Source organism: Syzygium oleosum, unplaced genomic scaffold (genome assembly GCF_021117445.2).
Source record: "Syzygium oleosum isolate NSW1041296 unplaced genomic scaffold, Sole_v2.1 Sole_v2.09, whole genome shotgun sequence".
Taxonomy (NCBI): domain Eukaryota; kingdom Viridiplantae; phylum Streptophyta; class Magnoliopsida; order Myrtales; family Myrtaceae; genus Syzygium; species Syzygium oleosum.
The window spans coordinates 10,555,556-10,574,352 of NW_026607493.1; the positions used below are offsets into that span (position 1 = coordinate 10,555,556).

At 39.6% G+C, this 18,797-nt stretch overlaps 1 protein-coding gene across 2 annotated transcripts; it reads left to right on the forward strand.

Annotated features, from left to right (window-relative positions):
• The first annotated feature begins 14,076 nt into the window (after positions 1-14,076).
• LOC115691357 (transcription factor DICHOTOMA-like) lies at positions 14,077-15,979 on the forward strand. 2 transcript variants are annotated; one of them, XM_056314810.1, is made up of 3 exons: positions 14,085-14,187; positions 14,287-15,441; positions 15,630-15,979. In XM_056314810.1, the coding sequence occupies exons 2-3, from the start codon at positions 14,407-14,409 to the stop codon at positions 15,696-15,698; spliced, it is 1,104 nt and encodes a 367-aa protein (XP_056170785.1). In that variant the 5' UTR covers positions 14,085-14,187; positions 14,287-14,406; the 3' UTR covers positions 15,699-15,979. The 2 variants fall into 2 exon arrangements, with proteins under 2 accessions (XP_030473822.2, XP_056170785.1); XM_030617962.2 differs by having other exon boundaries at positions 14,077-15,441.
• The last annotated feature ends 2,818 nt before the right edge of the window (positions 15,980-18,797 follow it).

Here is an 18,797-nt window from a genome sequence, read left to right on the forward strand (position 1 = left end):
AAGGAAAGAAATACAAAGATGATGGGCAAAGTCGTCTGCCCACTACAAGACAAGGAAGGGGGGCCACGTTTCTTCTGCTCTATGTGTGGGATCAACTAGGTATTTAGAAAGAAAAAAAAAAAGTAATATATATAGGCTTTTTTTTTACTCTAGCTTAGGTTGCCCTTTTCTCTTGAAGCTGCACGAAGATGAAGAAGAAAGAAGCCAGACATGCGTTCCTTCGAATAAGAGCTGCTCGAAGAGAAGAGAAAGAACGCATGGCGTTCTTGTTTTTTGTTTTGCTCCACGGACCTGAACATGCTGATTTGTGTTGTGAGTTTTTACATCCAAATGAGTTATTTATTTGTAAATACTTTGAATTTAGGTATAATTTAGATGTGAGAAACACTTGAGCGTATGAACAATTGTAACTCTAATTCTTCGTTATAGTGAATTATTTGCTGCTGACTCTCCTCGTAAATGTAAGTACCGACACTCAAATCGAACCACGCAATAGTGTTCTTTATTGTTCCTCGTTTTATGTCTCTAGTAATTTCGTATGGACTTAAATTGCAAAATCCCGATTCTTTTCCGCATCAATTTTACAATAAATCCAACCCTTGGCTTTGTCTATAGTCTCCAAATCTGCAGCTTGTTGAGGAGAGCTCCGCTGAGGTCCTATAGACGGTGAGCTTCTCATTTATGTATTGGAGCTTTTAAACTCTGCTTTCATCTAGGAAGACTCCTGTAGCAAATGACGATTCGCATTTTGTTAATTTTTCTTTACCTTTTTCTTCACCCCGTCTCGGATTTCTTATCCGGTATTCTATCCGGACATATATGGATTTATCCAATCCGGAGGACGTCCCCAAATACCGAATAGGATAACAACTTATCATATTTGGACTTAAATCCTTAAGTTGCATTTGATCGTCTACACTTTTTTTTATCAAATACAATATAGGTCAGATTGGATAAAGATGAAAATTTTATTATCTTATACAATGTTTGGTACACATATGCATAGGATAGCCAAGTTGGTGTGAATGTTGACTATTCATATGGATTTGAATGTTGATGTAATGGCTCTATCCACTGACAACCTCCAGATATAGGTCTCGTTTGGTTCAACATTTGAAATGAGCATTGGGACCCTAAGTCCCTTGGCCAAATGCAAATGGCGTATGGCAATTTTTTTGGAGCACTTTGGGGAAATGCAATTGCATTTCCAAAGGCCTCTAAAGTTGTTTAACCCAAGGCAGGTCCGAAGGCACTTTGGCAAGTTGTATTTTCGGAATGCTAGTAGCACTATTCATGGAATGTTCATCTTCCCCGAGGATCTGGTCCGGAGGTCGCCGAGGTCGAGCGACCCAGGCGATGCCTAGTGTCGCGACCTAACCTTCACGGTGCACCATCTAGGGTTTCGGCTAATAGATTATTAAGTCTAGACTTAACTCGGGCTCTCCCAAGCCCTTACAAATTCGCGACTTAAGGTTTAAACTCTTAACATGCAAATCATTTCAATTAGGAGTCGCCACTAATCTATTTTTTGGTAAATCGATTAGAAACCCAAGTAAAGTATCGGGAGAATTACTTTACTCCTACGAACAAGAGATTATGGATTCAGGAACTTGGTTACACTAGATTACACTAATACCCTTTCGGTACCTTTTCTCTTTTATTTCAAAAAAATATTTGCAAGCGGCTTGGATTGATTTTCAACCTATCCACTAATATGCGAGGTGATCATGCGAATGCGCAACCAATAATATAATACTCAATAATGCAAAGCAATAAATAAATTGCAAGATAGGGGCTTACCTCAAAGCAGCAAAAGCATCGGCAATGTTAGTTAGAAAATCACATTGACAATCCTAATATGATTTCTAGTTAACATACAATTTCACTCAAATCCTTTTTTAGGGTTTTCTCTGATTTAACAAAAACTAAACTTTATGCAATGCATTCTACGTCTAGTATGATATGCGACATATGATTTATTTAAATGTCCTAATTCTAACAACAATTAAATGCACTATCTCTAATATGGCATGCAAATGAACCTAGACGTGAGATTTTTAATGACGAGAATTAATTAATATGCAACTACTCTAATATGACATGCACATGGTATTTTTTTATAATTTTCAATGAAATTCGAAATTAATTAAATTCTCTAATTTAAACATGCAATCTATCTTTAAAATCATCTACTTCAATAGTATCTAAACTTTTTGGATTTTTTTAGAAAAAACAAGATCAATTCAAATCAAACAAAGATAGAAAGAAATAGCAATCAAACGACACCATATCACAAAATATTACCAATATCCATTTAAATTTAGAAACAATAGATTGACGAATCATATCCCAGACATGAGATCGGATTGGCCAATTTTTCCACACAATCGCAAATCGTATCTCAGGCGGGAGATCGGATTGACGATTTTCCGTGCGATCGAGAATCATATCTCGGGCGGGAGATTGGATTGACAATCATAGCACATTACGAAATTAGGAAATAATTCCTAAATTAAAAGTTATTCAGGAACTTAATAGATACGATAATATCACTCAAAGATTCAAACAAAATTGCAATATTTCAAACAAGGAAACAATATACTCGAAAATCAAATTAGATGAAATTTTTACCTAATTCAAATATTTGCTTTTCAAGTTTGGACCGGCAGACGGTGGCTCACGGATCACAAACGACGGGCTGGACCTGGTGACGGAGACGGCGTCACGGTGGCCTCGTTTTACTCGGACTGAAAGCCACGGATCAGTGAGGAGAGGCAGCAACATCGTCGTCTCGGTCCAGAGTAGCAAGTGTCGTCGGCTCTGTTGGAGTTACCCGCTTGGCTTGGAGGGAAGGATATTGGATTCGGCCAAAGAAAACCTGCACATATAAAAGCTTAAACTAAAACAAATAACTGAATTAGTGGAGGTCTCGAGCATGTCAGGGATGCTTGGAATCTGCAAGAAATTAGTCAAGTGTAGTTTGCAGTGATCTCCAAGTGTCCCCAAGTGGATTCCTTTGAGAACCTCCCAATTTGCTTGAGATATTTTGAGATATCCTATCCTCTCTTCTATTGCTCGAAATATTTTGGCTGTGCCCGTTTCAACTGTAGCATCAGAGGCCGCATTCAGCACAGGATGTCTTTCGTAGCTCCTTGACCCCAAAGAATGGTGGAGGGTCTTATATGTGCTCAAGATTGGCTACTATCCTCTCCACTTTCACTTTCAATTGAGGATGACTTAGAAGAACAAGAAATTTTGAGTCAGGTCAGAAAACATAATTGTGGAATATTTGTTTTTTTCTATATTACAATCGATACTTAAGTTTTCATTTTGATTGTGAATTTAATGCAGAGTGTTCAACTACAATTATGGAGCCGAACTCGATATCGGTTTCTCTTGATGATTGACGAAGTTGGAAATTGGTACTTGCTAAACCAAATTTTTTTTATTCTTATTGCAAATTTACTTGTGTCTTGAACAGAGTTTGTTTAGTCCTCACGCTGATTTCTGTCCAATTTCCATCTCATTGGCTTTGGCAATTTGTAATCAGGAGGCCCCTTCATTACCCACATTTCTATTTCCAATTGATATTGTACGTTAACAAGCAATCAATAATGATTTGAACATTCAACGCTTCCTTTTCTGCTAATTTTACAGAATAGAATCCACATGAACCAAAACAAGATTCCGCGAGAGTTTTCTTGTCATCGATTGGAACTAGTCAAGCTTTGTAAAAGCTCGTCTTCTTTGTGCTTCTTCAGGGGCTTGCTGTGCTGGTGCGCAGTTTGTTCTTCTTACAATGAAATTTAATTAAGAGGAATTGGGTTTTGCTGGAAGCTGATTTGTATGTTTGTCACGCGTTCCAAGCTGTGGGAAACCTAAGAAACTGAAATCAACTGTTCACTTTTGTCACCAGTGTAAGCATATGTTCAAATCATTATTGAAATAGAAAGATGGTGCTTGCTGAAACAATTGAGCTTCTGAGCAGGAAGTGAAGTAATTTGTAATGCGCCTTGTTTTTTTTCTTCTGTGAGCAGGAAAGTATAGAGATCTCTGGGGAGAGAGACAGCAGAATTTTTTGCTGTATATTCATTTGTCAAACTCTTTCCTTTTTTCATATGTATGCTTGCACAATCCCAGAGTGAAAGCGTGATGATAAGGTAAGATGTGACCGTGTCCTAAGAATTCCTTTGGTCTCATGAGATAGCTTGGATTTTCTTTTCTTTTCTTTTTTCTATCTCATCGTGTGCTGTCTTTGGGAACAACTTGATGAAACCTGTAAATGCATACAGGAACACGAAAGGGATTTTTCGTTTTCTAGTTTACTTTGCCCAAGCCAGTGATTTGTAAGGTATGGGACAAAATGAAGATTTTGAGCAAAACAAGGTGCTGATAAAGTTATTGAGAAAATGAATCGACCGCAAGAAATGATTAGTAAACCTCTAAACATGAACCCGACCCGACCCGAACCCGACCCGATTGTGCGGCTATATCATGTTCGGGTCTTATTTCAGGTCGGGCCAATCACATATATTCATTATTTCGGATCGGGTCGGGTATCATAAAAACCTGACCCGACCCATTGACACCCCTAGTCCCAAAGTTTGATGACGGCGGACCTTCTTCCGAAGTAATCCAGTGAGGTCTTCTCCTGTGGGCAACAAGTATTGCTAAAGTGACGGCAAACCACCAATTCGTCAAGATAGCAGCTGCTCGTCAGGCCAACAGGGGTGTGTCACGGCCGTGGACAGCGGCGAGTGAAGCAAAGTCGCGGCCGTATGAGTGGATGCTCGGCCACGACTCCTCTCCCTCTCTCTCTCTCTCTCTCTCTCTCTCTCTAGCATATTCTCACCTCCCACCTCTTTTTTTTTTTTTTTTTTTTGTTTCTTTGAATGGCCGTGTATGTAAGTTGTGTGGCGTCCTCCCCCTTTTCTTGTATTGCTGCGTCTTTTATAGTGTCTGGACAAGGAAAAGAAATATATCCATTGATTTCCCCTCGATCAAGTGAGATTGATTTTTATTTCCTCTCCTTTTTTCTATACTACCAATATCACGTGAATATGACAAGAGAATCATGCAACCGCTCTAACAATTCTTTCCTCGTAAGTGGTGGTCAATTTCCCTCTTGCACATTCCATAATCTTGACCGAATTTTCCAAAATCCATGGACGCACATATACCCCAAAGATTATTGCCAATTATTCATTATGTGATCCAATCTTGGCAAATAATATAAAAACTATAAATTCGGTCGCCTAAAGGGTAACGTGGTCTTGACCAAGTTTTCGTTCATATGGACTTAAATTCAAGACCATCCACTCAAGTCCATTCACCGCCGGTCCAGTGCAAATGCGATTATATGGGCCTAATTACTTATTCAAACGCTCCTAATCTATATGCAATTTAACTAATTTGTTGTCTAGGGACTGAGATCGATCCCTAAGTTTTTATGCAATAAACGACTGACTGGGTTGTCAAAATTTAGGTGTCAACACCTAGGTTGCGCAACTTCAGGCGAGGCTAGCTGGTGGCCAGATTTGGCCATTGGCGGTTGGCCAGCGGCCATTTTGGCCTACCAATGGCAGAGCTCCACTTCAAATTTTTTTTTTTAAATATTAGCAAAAGTCCTTTACAAAATTAGTTTTCACCAAACGCTATTTAGACCAAAGTTGCTTTCAAACGTGATTTTAAAATACATATTACCAAACACTATTTACATTTTGGAAAACCCATTTAGCCCAAAAATCTTTGCATTTTGCCAAAAACATTCCCCCAAAGTCGAACCAAACAGTAGGGGTGAGCATAATGGACCGCCCGAACCGGGACCGGACCGGACCGGACCGGCCGGTTTGGTCCGGTTCTCGGGAGTATCAGCCCGGTTTCCGGTTCCTAAAAGCGGAACCGATTTCTGGGCGGTCCGGTTCCCGGTTCTAGGGTGGGAACCGGACCGGACCGGACCGATAAATATATTTATTTATTTATTTTGCTTGGAAAATATATATTTATTTACTTTTTTAAAATTTATGAAAAAAATAGAAAGCATTTTACCAGTTTACCTCTGCGGCAAATGTCCCTGCTGTTTCCCATAAAGAAAAGACAGTCCAATGCTTTGAGATTAAAAAATAGAAACCCTAATCACTGAGGCTCTCCCCAATTCACTCTCGCCCTCACCTCTGAGGCTCTGCCTAAGACATTCTATTAAGAAACAAGCTTGGATTTTGCCGCAGCACTATAATTAACGCTTTTGTCATATTACAGTGGGTTATTATTTCATATCTTAGGTTACTAAATGAATAAGCGATTGGTTCCATTGGAACCGGACCGGACCATCGGTCCGGTCCACGGTCCCAAGACTAGCTGGTCAGGTTCTCGGTCCTAGAAATTGGGAACCGGTCCTCCCGGTCCGGTTCCCGGTTCTTGGGTGGGACCGGACCGGACCGGAAACCGCTCACCCCTACCAAACAAGCCCATAAAGGCTCTCACCCCCGGCAAATCTCACCTCACTAACCTCGCCATCTGCGACCACCTCCTCCTCCTCTCAACCCATGCCAAGTTGAATGTCGAATGTTTGGATCTCCAAGCTCTCACTGACGTCCAAGTTACTAGGCATCACCATCGTGCAAAATCTTCAACAACCACTCATCCCTCCTCCGTCTTCGTCAATGGCCTGGAATCTTCAACAGCCACTAATCCGGTCACCACCCCTACTTTCACGTCTGACGCCGAGGCCAAGACCTAGCAAAGGTGCATGAGACTAAGGGGTATGACGGCTATTGCTCTAGATCTGGTGATGGACGGGGATGATAGTGGGTGCTCCGGATGTAGCCATGGAGCTCCTCAATGGCGAGGTCCAGTCGAGTTGAGCTTTAGCCATGGAGGAGCTCTAGACTTGGCAAGAGCTCCTTCATGGCCGAGGTCAACTAGAGCTCAACCATGGACGAGCTTCAAATTTGGCCATGGAGATCCTTTATCTCCATGGCCGAGATCAAGTCGAGCTCGTCACCACGACGAGCCTCTTAGGTGGCAACAAGACAGCTCAATAGGAGGCTATGGGTGGCGTTGAAGGCTGTGACTACCTGCCATGGGTGACTAAAGGGGACAAAGAAGAGAGAGGAGTACAGGACATATTCTATTCAACTTTATCCCACCCCCTACATGCGATTATTTTATCCAGATTATATCCCTTTTATATTCGGTCTAACATGTCTCATCATGTTTTTATCATATCCCGACTTTTATTCATGCTTCCAAACATACCCTAAGGGAGTTGTATATCTTAAGTATTGACATCATATTTACCTAATCAAAATTTAGAGTTCGATCAATGTAACAAACGTCAATGGCCATATATCGTTGATACCCTCGCCCGTCAATCTCATTTATAGATTTTCATTGCTTTTTTCCCTACCATCCCTTTCATTCTTCTATATTTTTTCCATTTCTTTTTCGTAATAATTAGCTAAATTCGTTCATTCTTTTCCGAACCAACTCGCCGAAACTCTGGTCGAAACGAAATTTTCGTGGTGATGACATGAATGTTGATGTTGTTTTGAGCCCAAAAGCCCACTGACTATTTTTGTCCAGTGGCCCAGTTGATGGCATTTGTAATATGGGCTTGGATCCCTTACCAGATTCTTAACAAAAAAGCCCACTAAGATAAGATAAATGAAATCAGAAATTTTTCGAAGCAGGGCAATAATTGTAATTAATTATTTATGGTCTTTAGCATAAAAAATTGATTATTTATGATATAGGAGCCACGTTAAATAACCGGGAAAATAAAAATAAATAAAAAAACAAAGGAGAATAACCTGCACTTCAATCCCTGCCTTTTCTCTCTTTCTTGTTATATCCTCGAACGAGCTGTTTTTTTTTTGGTAAGGTATCCTCGAACGAGCTGTTCGTTCTCAAAGAAGAGATTTTTTTTTCGGCGTGGGTAGATTTTTGAAATATTTGGTAAATATCGAAAAATTGTTAATATAGAGAATTACTGGTTATTTGTTTCCTTGATAACTTAGTGACACTTTAGGGAAATTACAAACTCTTTGACAGTTTGTAAATTATCAACTTTTATTCGCTTTTTTTACCGGCACATTAAACTTACTAACTCTTATATGCATTTATCAATTTTTATTTGAGTGACCGACAATCCGATTTAATTAATGACTATTTTTGTGTAACCAGTACTCATATGAGTTACTTACCTATGTTTATTTGTTTTCTTAATTTATCAACTTTTCTTTTTGTTTACAATTTTGCAGTTATCATTCTTACAAGCACTTTATATTCATCATATCTTATGCGAATTTACCATCCTTTATTTGAGTAACTTATTTTTTCTTTCACTAGGTACCAACTGCTTTTTGTTGTGTTAATTCCTATTTGAGTTGCTTGCCAATATTTATTTATTTTTTGAAAACACATTGCACTTATCTGTTACATCACTCTCAATTATAAGAGAAAAATAATATATATAGGCATTCAATAGCTATTCATGGGCTCAACCGTAAACTACCAATAAAATATGAATTCAAATTATAAAAGCCCTCTGACGTCGTGGGATGCTGCCTCCTACGACCCCGCCAAGGCGGCCCCCAAACCCCACTCGCTCACTGAGGGGCAAGACCCCCGTGCCTTCCTATTGCTGGGGAGTATAAATCACGTCCCAACAAAGCTACCAACATCTTACTTAGAAAAATAAGCCACTGGTCATTTTTTCTACCGATATTTCTTTAGACACTTATCAATACTCATTCAAAATATATCAATAGCAAAAAAAGTCCATATTTTTACGTACAAAACAACGGATATTTGCTTTCTCTTCCACGGAAATAGCTCCACATGTCAATAGGCTTCACTATAATAGCTAATTTATTTTTACTAATTCTAGGTAAAAGTGGAATATCCCATATTCATACGGTGGAATATCCATATCCACATGTCGATAGGCTTCATTATTTTAGCTTGTTTTGTATGCCTATTCTAGGCAAAAGTAGAATATCCATATTCATATGATGGTACAGACAACGGGGCGTTTGATCCATATTGCCATCCTTGTATTGAAGGAGAGGACTAACTAAGGTTGAGAAATGGGGGACATTGCTCTCTTGAGCAAAACGATGATTGAGAAATATAGGTCGGAGTTGGATGGCGTATCGTCAAGCGATTCTCATGGTTTGCATAACCTTATTAGGGTTATTAACACTGAACATGTGAAGAGTACTCACAATGTCCTTATAATTCACCGCATGCCGACTTAGCCTAGAAAAAACTCTCTCTCTCTCTCGCACGAAATTCTGGAAGAGCCGTTACAACAAAACAAAGTTTTTGTATTGTTGATTTCTAGGCGCCCTCGAGGAGCCATATGAGATGAAAATCTCACATACGGAAGGGTTTTCCCAAGTTAGAGAACTTTCCTCACCGTCCTTCTTTTGTCAGCCCCTCTCTAACCTCTTTGACTAAGCTCGGTACTAAGATATCCCCATGACTTTGAATCAAAGGAGAGATTTTGAGAAATGACTTCTTTCAATGAGTTTTTGATGAGAAAACTCTCAAATCACTGAAGTTCTGAAAACGAAAACATAAAAACAGCCGCATTGTGATATTTTCGTTTTTTATTCAATTGTTCATGCGAACTGACGTGTAAATGCACTCTGCTTTGCAATCTAATTATCATATCTCATTTACGTAAAAAAAAAAAAAGAATCAATGGTTAATTCCTAGGTATCCAATCCCAATGATTAAAAAAGGAACAACTTCAAGAGCAATCTAATGAAATCACAAAACATGGAGAGAGAACAACTTGTGCGTTCCCCTTAACCAAGGAGATTGGATAAAAGAGCGAACTTTTCTTCACGTGGGCCATTTCCTTTCCCATCCGACCATCTTCAAATAGTAGATCAACAACGTAGGACAACGAATCAACTCTCTCCAGACACATACATACATACATACATATATATATATATGCTGCACTTTTTTGTCACATTGAACCCAGCTAGAGTACTGTGCCTAACTTGGCCAAATAATGTGGTCTGTGGCTGGTTTTCATTAGGGCCAGAAACTTCGTGAGGCTTAGCTTTAGTGGCAGCCGATAAACCCTAATCCCTCTTGAGTCCCCATTGTCACATTGCGACTTCTCTCCTCAAGACATGTAGATTGCCGGGAAATCATACACACATTTGTTTTCATCCGCGGCCGACTTGCTTGAAAAGCTTGATTAGAGAACGCGTGAAAGAAATTGCAAATCAATGTAATATGATCCCGTTGGAATAATGGAGATCCGGCCATGTGTACAGTTCAAATATACTTATGGAATTATTTTCATTGAATGACTAGATCATAGACATCAACATTAGATAAGGAAAAGTACTTAATACTGTTCAAATTGCAAGAGCTCGCAGAAAAGAAGATAAGAACAAGCATATGTGGACAAACTATATATAGCTTACTGCTTAGAAGTGAGTGCATGCAAGACGCCCAAAGCCATACTATATTTGGAAAACGGTTCATCCCCTCACACTGAAGATCCAAGACCCACACTTTAGAAAGGTGTCCGTGCAATAATGTCCTTTCTTTGTATAAAGATGAACTGCAGAAGCCCCAAACAAGATTGAGACCCCAAACATATCCTTGCGGGCCGCAGCTGAATGGGTGTTTGTTGGTAAAAATGCAGAGATGCTTCACACGAAGTTGAAATGAAAGCACTAAACAGAAAAGAAAATAAAGTGAAGGTAGCGTGGGAAGGGGGTTTACTCTCTCATTATCATCATCACACATCACTACAAAATGACAAGCCAAATTCAATTCACCCTTGTCTATTATTTGTTGTTATCATCTCCTGTTTGAAAGCAACCTGTGAGAGAGAACCGCGGTGTCTAGCATTATCTGTGGTCCTTGTAGTGATGTCCCTCTGACGAGAGAGAGAGAGAGAGAGATGGCGGCATGTATTAAATGGAAAGAGAGCAAAACACAGAGGCAAAGGGGCATGGGAAGTGATGAATGGAATACAGTTTGCAACTGCAACTGCAACTGAAGGAGTATGTTGATCATTCGAATAGAATGATGCAAAGACCAAATTTGAGGAGGGCTCGTGTTCATGGCATTAGGTCATCGGTCAGGTCTTAAAGGATTTTTTCGATCCCGTGGAAAGAGAGAGACACACGCATAGAAGTGTCAATATTTTGGTTGTCTTGTCATAAGGAAATAATGCATAGAAGTTCCAAAGTTCTAAATCAAACGTCAAATATGTCCTTAAACAATACATATGACAGAGAAACCGAAATTGGACATGAAACTTCATTTGCTTCATTTGAGTGATGTAATTAGCATTCGTTCAACAAAGGGAACAAGTCATTCCACTTTGGAAAAGCTTTTCACCAAACACGAGAAAAAGAATCGGAGGTTTGTACAATGATGGGCTGGATCCCAAGTACCAAATCTAAAGGCTATCACAGAATAAATATATCATCTAGATTCATACATAGATTAAGATTCTTTAAACAATAAGATCTATGTCAAATCTTAAAACTATAAGTTCCATACATTCTTTTCGAAATGCGCAAGTCAACTTACTAGCAAGTGAAGTAAGCCAAACCATTCGCGACGGTGGCCTAACGGTACGAGGATGGTATTGAGGTTGATGTCTTGTATTTTGTTATCCAAGAGATTATGAGGCGGTTCCGAAAGGCCCCTCTGACCACTGGACAGCACGGGGGTCTCGCTCCCCGGTGAGCGGGCGGGGGTTCGGGGGGCCGCCCTGGCGGGGGTCGCGGGGCCAGCGCCCCCGGGCCGCCAGAGGCGTTTTATGTTCAGTCATAGAATGATTTATATGGGAAAGCTAAATATTTTAGGCTATGTGGGTAATTTTGTAATTTGTGCCATGTAGGGTTTCGCTATATATATTTAGGGCGAAATGGGTCTCTATAATAGAGGCAGGGGGTGAGAAAGAGTGGCTGTACACTTTTCTACGATATTAGTGAAACGGATCTCTTCTCCCCGTGGACGTAGGTAGGCGGAACATCTCCCCTGCTGAACCACGTAAATTTTTGTGTTGTGTGAATTTCCATTACTTTCTTGCATCGTTGATAGGATCGAATTTAGATATTCGACAGATGGTATTTTAAAACGAGTTCGAACCTTCTTGTGGTAGTGGTGCATATATCCTGTCTCGGTGGATGGGTAGAAGACCTCCAGCATGCTGGAGATAACGGGGCTTGCCTACCTCGAACCAACGGTCGCAAGTGATGTTAAATGACGATCTTTTTGCAATCGGGAAATTGTCTAAAAACGTCGTAAACATATTGCACTTTTTCTAATTTAGTCATAAACATTTTCACGTTTTGCCAATTGGGTCCATCCGGTCAATTTTGGTCGGAAATTGCTAATGTGGACGCCGGCCATCCTACGTGACATGGTCAGTGTTAACGTAGATAATTTTTAACAATGTTTTAATTTTTTTCTTTTTTTCTTTTTTTCTTTTCTTCTCTTTTCCTTCTTTACTCTTTTTTTTTTCCTTTCCTTTGCCTTTCCTTTTTTTTCTTTTTCCCCTTTTTCCCTTTGCCAGCCATCGTCGGGCCTAGTGTTGGCTAAGGCCGGTGACCTCCGCCAGCCATCAACGAGTCCCGACGATAGCCGGCGACCCTTGCTAGCCACAATAAAAAATATAGAAAAGAAGGAAAAGAGAAGAAAAGAACAAAATGAACAAAGAAATAAAAAAATTAAAATATTATCCATGTCGGTAGGTATGTCATGTGGGACAGCCGGCATTCAAGGCAGCGAAAAAATTGGCCAGATGGACTCAATTGGCAAAATGTGAAAAGTTTATGACTTAATTGGCACAATTTAAAAAATTGATGACTGAATTGACAAACGTGTAATAGGTTTTTTTTTACAATTTTCCCCTCTACAATCTTAGATCCAAACATTCCATAATGAGTATAAACCTTATGGTACATTCAAAGAGTAGTCACGCTAATAATCCATCTCCTCCTTTTATCTTGGACAAAAGAAACTGTTAGTAAGCCAACTAACGATCCTTTTAGTTGTGGTAAGGTTTCTTAATTATTCCCCTGTCATGGATTATATACATCTTCATCACATGTCTACAAGTTAATGAATATTTGCATTTCATCCTATCTAATCACATAATATCTTTGTGAGCACATATAGCACAAGCAAATCATTAGAACATAGAAGACTACACTCAACCAACAAAATCAATGCAATAGCATTGCTTGTGTGAGAGAGAGCTATTAAATGTCACATTTGGACCATTGGCTACTTCAAAGGACCGTGCTAGCATGTACTATCCTCGATCACGAGACTCACGATTAGTACACACCAACCAATTTAAACGTGCAACACCCTGATAATAATGAAGGCGGGCACATTTTGTAGGATCGTTTGAAAGAATGAATGATTGAAAATAGATTGTGAGAAAATGTTACAGTCAATTGTATTAATCAACGGTACAAGCAATGTACATCAAAAGACTGGAATAAAAGAGCTCGAGTAGAATTTAGTTACGAGGACTTGACTAGTATTGTGTGTGTGTGTGTGTGTGTGTGATGGAGAGAGAAAAGGAGGATGATATGTCAGATGCGCTATGTCATCATGTGACAAGGAGCGACTCTTTGGGGGAAGATTCATGAACATGCATGTTGTCTTTCTCTGCGCGTGATTGTGTCCAACCCTAGGCAAGGACAGTCCACTTTGACTATGAGTCCCCTTCTCTCTCTCTCTTCTCTCTCTCCCTCTGTGCTTATCTAAAGAAAAACCTCTCTCTTGTGTCCCACACTCATACAAACATAAACAGATTGGACATTTACACATGCCCTATTTGTTGTTGAATCAGGAGCATGACCACAGATAGTGGCGGTCCCAAGAGTTTTCCCTTTTCTTGCTTGTTTCTTGATTTGATTTATCATGAACTAAGCCCCCATTAGGTCAATACATTCTCTTATGTGACTGATGATGTTTGAAAGCCTCTTGGAGCCTTTCTCTTGATCTAGTCACCACGAGCCCACTTTCTGCTATTAAGGGAAAAAACAAAACCTAATGTTAAAAAATACTATAAAATCGAAGTTGTCTTTCCCTTCCTCTGCAAACACATATGTCCATTTGTACTTAAAAATCTCCTTCTCATACACTCCCTCAGACAAAATTCCAGTACTCGTACCTAATAAAGTATGTCTGTAGTTCCTTATCAAGATCTTCTGTTTTATAACATATACATCTCACTGTATCTCCTTCTCAACTCTTTGGCTGTATCTTTTTTGCTTGCAGTGACTTGAATTTGGAAAGAGATCAAGCTTCTCAATCAATGTCACACTTGTGTCAACTTCAATCTCTAACCTAATCCTTCTAGCCCTTTGTATTGGCAGCAGTCATAATTGATTCTGCGCAATGTTTCTCTCAAACGACAGTACCAATGACCTCATATCCTTAGGTGAACAACCAATTCTTCAGCATCCCATCTTCCCTGACATTAGCTTTGATTTCAAACAAGAAGACCCTCCTTTCTGTCTCTACAGCTTCCCCCCTCCTTCCATCTTCAACGATGATGAAAACGAGGATGGTACTTTTCTTCAAATTCACCACAATCTCTTGTTACAAGGGCAGCAACCAGTGAACACTCTTCTCCAAATGACCGATCCCATGACCGTTTTCGCTGGTGATTCGATCGGATACAGCACCGGAGTAAAACCCGAAGCGACTGCTAAGCGGGTTGTTCCGAGAGAGAGGTCCTCAAAGAAAGATCGGCACAGCAAGATTAACACCGCCCGAGGCATGAGAGACCGGAGGATGAGGTTGTCCCGTGAAGTCGCTCACGAATTCTTCAATCTTCAAGACATGCTCGGCGTCGACAAGGCTAGCAAAACTATCAAGTGGTTGCTAGTGAAGTCGACAACTGCCATTGAAGAATTAGTTGGAGGCCTTAAGAAGACGAACAACGGCGAAAGCATCCCTATTGCGAGTGTTCGTTCCACATCGGACCGTGAAGTGATGCCTGAAATAGGCAAAATCGCTAAGGATAATCAAAAGGAGACAATTGAAAAAAAGAGAAAGATCAAACAATCTCGAAAGTCTGTGTTTTGCCCTACGGCAAGAGAGTCAAGGGCAAAGGCGAGGGAAAGAGCAAAGCAAAGAACAAGGGAGAAGATGAAGCTCCAAAGACTCAATGGAGGGAATCGACCTTGCGACGAATTGACAGAGAATGATGTGAACGACCGACTACCATCCAATTGTTCCATTGGAACTAGCGAAGACTCTGGAAATCGAGGGAGCGGCGTCGAAGTTACTAATATGAATGTGCAAGTTCAATTTGAAGGAGAAAGTTCTTATGATCGGAAGAGGCATTGTTCTGAAACAAATGAGACAATGGCCGATAATTCATCTGAAATTCACAACTTCAACCATCCTCAAAGCAACCGAGTAGAGGTCAGTGCCGGCTTCAATATTTTCCCCCTTGATAAATACAATTGTCAACCAACAATTTGAAGCATTCAAATAGAGTGGCTAGTTATTTGTCTTGTTCTATGTTTCTTAAGTAATGAAAAGCATCAAGCAGCTATAAATTGCCAAATTCCTATGAAGTCATCACCTGACCAATGCATGAACTTTTGCAGCATCAGTTCACTGAATTTGAATTGTTTTGCAAGCCATGGGAAGCCTACACCGACCAATATATGCGCTAAATTGGACAATTTCCAAGCACTTCTCTCCATGTCCAGAAGGGGAAATTTTTTCAGGGTTCAGCCTACCCCAACCAATATATTGCATCCGTTTCTGTCTGGATTTATTTGGAATGTTGCTGTAACTGTAAAGAGACCAAACTTGCGTGATTTTGTGGTAAATTGTCTTTCTAGTCGTAGATATGGTGATGTTTTAGAAGGGATGATGGGAAGAAGATAGATTACATTCTGTTAAGCTGCTTCAAGAAAACTCAATTTCTATGCTATTTCCAAGCTTGTGGACCTTGATGCTTGTTTTCCTCTGCGTCATCCTAGTAGACATCGTCAACATGCATCATCTGAATTTTAGGAAGGCATTAACTACAATCCTGTTTAATGACTCAATTGACTGTCGAAAATCACAACTTTGAGCACTGAAGAAGATTGAGCATATTTGATAACATTAAAGTATTATGTAAGGGACGAGTTACTTAATTCATTCAATGTCTATAAACATAGTAGAAATTAGAACATCATCAGTTATGTTGTTAAAACCCTGGATAACATTCCCATTTTATGTAGTATAAGTAACTATTATATCCGCTATTCAATTTTCTAGTATTATCAAGCAGATTTCAATGTCCATTTTCATGTACCTAAGATATTTTTGTTAATGGCATTTAAGATTGTCAACATCATAATTCATTGCTTAAAGTTTCACTACTTGTTTTGCATTTTTATAAATCAAGCCCGTGTATTGTTCATTAGAGAGATGACTACACAAGTGTGATGACTGTATCTTTTATGGGCACTCCTTAATTTTCATCTATAGAATTTTAAAATAAGATGTCAATAACTACTCAGAGACTGACAGCTGAAGGAAAATTTGCAGTATTTGAAGATGCATGCTCATTTAGAGAAAAAAATGCATGATATAGCTGTGAGGATGCATGCACTTAAGGCATCTATTGCATGACTGATGTAGTGTGATTAACCTATTTATAATGTCCATTATGCATCCCATCCAACTTTACGGATAGACTTTTGAAAAAATCTCAGTTTTGATTGCCTTGCTTACGTATCTATGCCACGTAGTATAACTGCTATCCAAAACATCTTCTCATCATAAAGATGATTTATCTTGATGAGAGCGATAGAGGAAAGGAAAACTAGATATATGTGAAGATACTACGCTTAACGATATTTGCTTTTTCAGTCATTGAATTGTTAAAAAAGGGTCTCCCTCCATCTAATTTTTTTATAGCCAACACATATCAATAGCCCTGTGTTACAAGTATATCACCTAACACTTTCAAGAACACGTGAAGAATAATATCTCAATTATCTCTTCGCTTAAGTTAGAACCATTGCTCCAGGGAAAATAATGAAGTATTATCGAGTCTTTATATATCAAGATGAACTAAGAATTCTAGAATCAGATTTAATTGATTTAGCTTTAAGATTCAGATCATAAAGGATAACGTAAGTGCACAACTATCCCCAAGCGCAGATGTACTAGGGTTAGGCAGTAAGAGTGACTGTTACACCATGAACATGTTGACTAGAGAAGAAAGCTGAAGGAGAGCGGTTCTGAGCGGTGTTAGGTTTGATAAAACTTCCCAGAAAATTCAGTATATCATAAGCGAGCCATATTCCAGAGAAGAAGATGTTGAAGTACAATGGTGAATTGATCGAGCCAAACAGCTGTGGCCTCATCAATCTTCTAGGGTTTCATAGCTTTTTACAAGAGTTTGCTTGTGTTGGCCAAAAAGAACAAGACACGAAGTCTTTCTGTGAGCATTCGCACTAAGGATGTCGCAAAAACCCAAAAAACGTTGGATAGTTACGGCATGTCGATTGGTCCAACTGATTGAGCCTCTCTGTTTCGTGATCGACGTTGCCGGGTCCAAGTACGAGATCGAGAATGGCTTATATGATAAATAGAATCGATCAAATCGCAAAACTCTGTTAGAAAAAGTTTTACTTTTCTAACAACACATCTCACAAGTTCTCGAAAAATGATCCGTTTAGTCAAATAGAAAAGGTCCGTACAATGATTGCAATTACTTATTTATACATGCATACATCAAAATTTAAGTCCTTACCCCTCACCACTACTTAGTAAATACCTACATCACATTCTACTTGACCCGAGACCATGCATGTTATCCTTGCTCAGATACACATGATCCAAAAGATATACGATGACACGCTGCATTAGAAATCATTCCGCTAATTTTAATGGCCATGTTTCTGAAATTGCTCCAATTTTTATCTGCACTAATCTTTGAGATGTGTCGAAAGATCTGCCACGGGGAAATAACTAGCAAATAGAAATAGCTTTCCGAAAGCACTTTCCGTGTATCATGATCTGTCAAAAATAGTATAAAAAAAAGGAGAGGAGGAAATGCTGAAGCGATGATTCATGATGGATCCTAGGTAATTTCGAATCCGACAGCACAAAGAACCTACCTCTAGGCAAAACAAATTTAAGGGAGAAAATGAAGGGCTCATAAAATGACCTGACAAATCCCTGGAGAAAAGTAGCCGCACTTTTTGACTCTGCCTCCCTCCCTAGAGATTTGAGTCGAGCGGGAAGAACGTGTGCACACTCGAGAGGGGAGGAGATCTTTGTACAAAACAGCGAAAAAGATGACTGCCAAACAGTCTCGAGCATTAAGAGATACCCTTTGGCCCCCCCGACTTTCCATATCCAGAAGCAAAGGATTTAGATGTTGGGATCCGAAAATTCGAATCGTGAATCATCCACGATCTCTCCGTTTTAAGGGTACGGCGCATCGGCATGTTAGCAGTGACGTGCTTGTGTGGGTGATTCGTGTCATCTCACGTAAAATATCTAAGCGGCATGAACATATAAACTATGTTACACATTGCAGATACCGTGATAAAACTGTGCCGATTCGCATCGAGATTCAGGAATTGTGCCGATTCACGTCGACATTCAGGAGCCAACAAGCGCACGTCATGCTTGAATTGTCACCAGGGTTGCAGAATCCATTAAGAGAATTCGACTCGACTCAATTCATGGTGCTCCTTGAGCTTGTGACCAAAATTCTCAAAAGATTGCCTATTGGGCCCTCAATGAACATATCCGGGTATGAT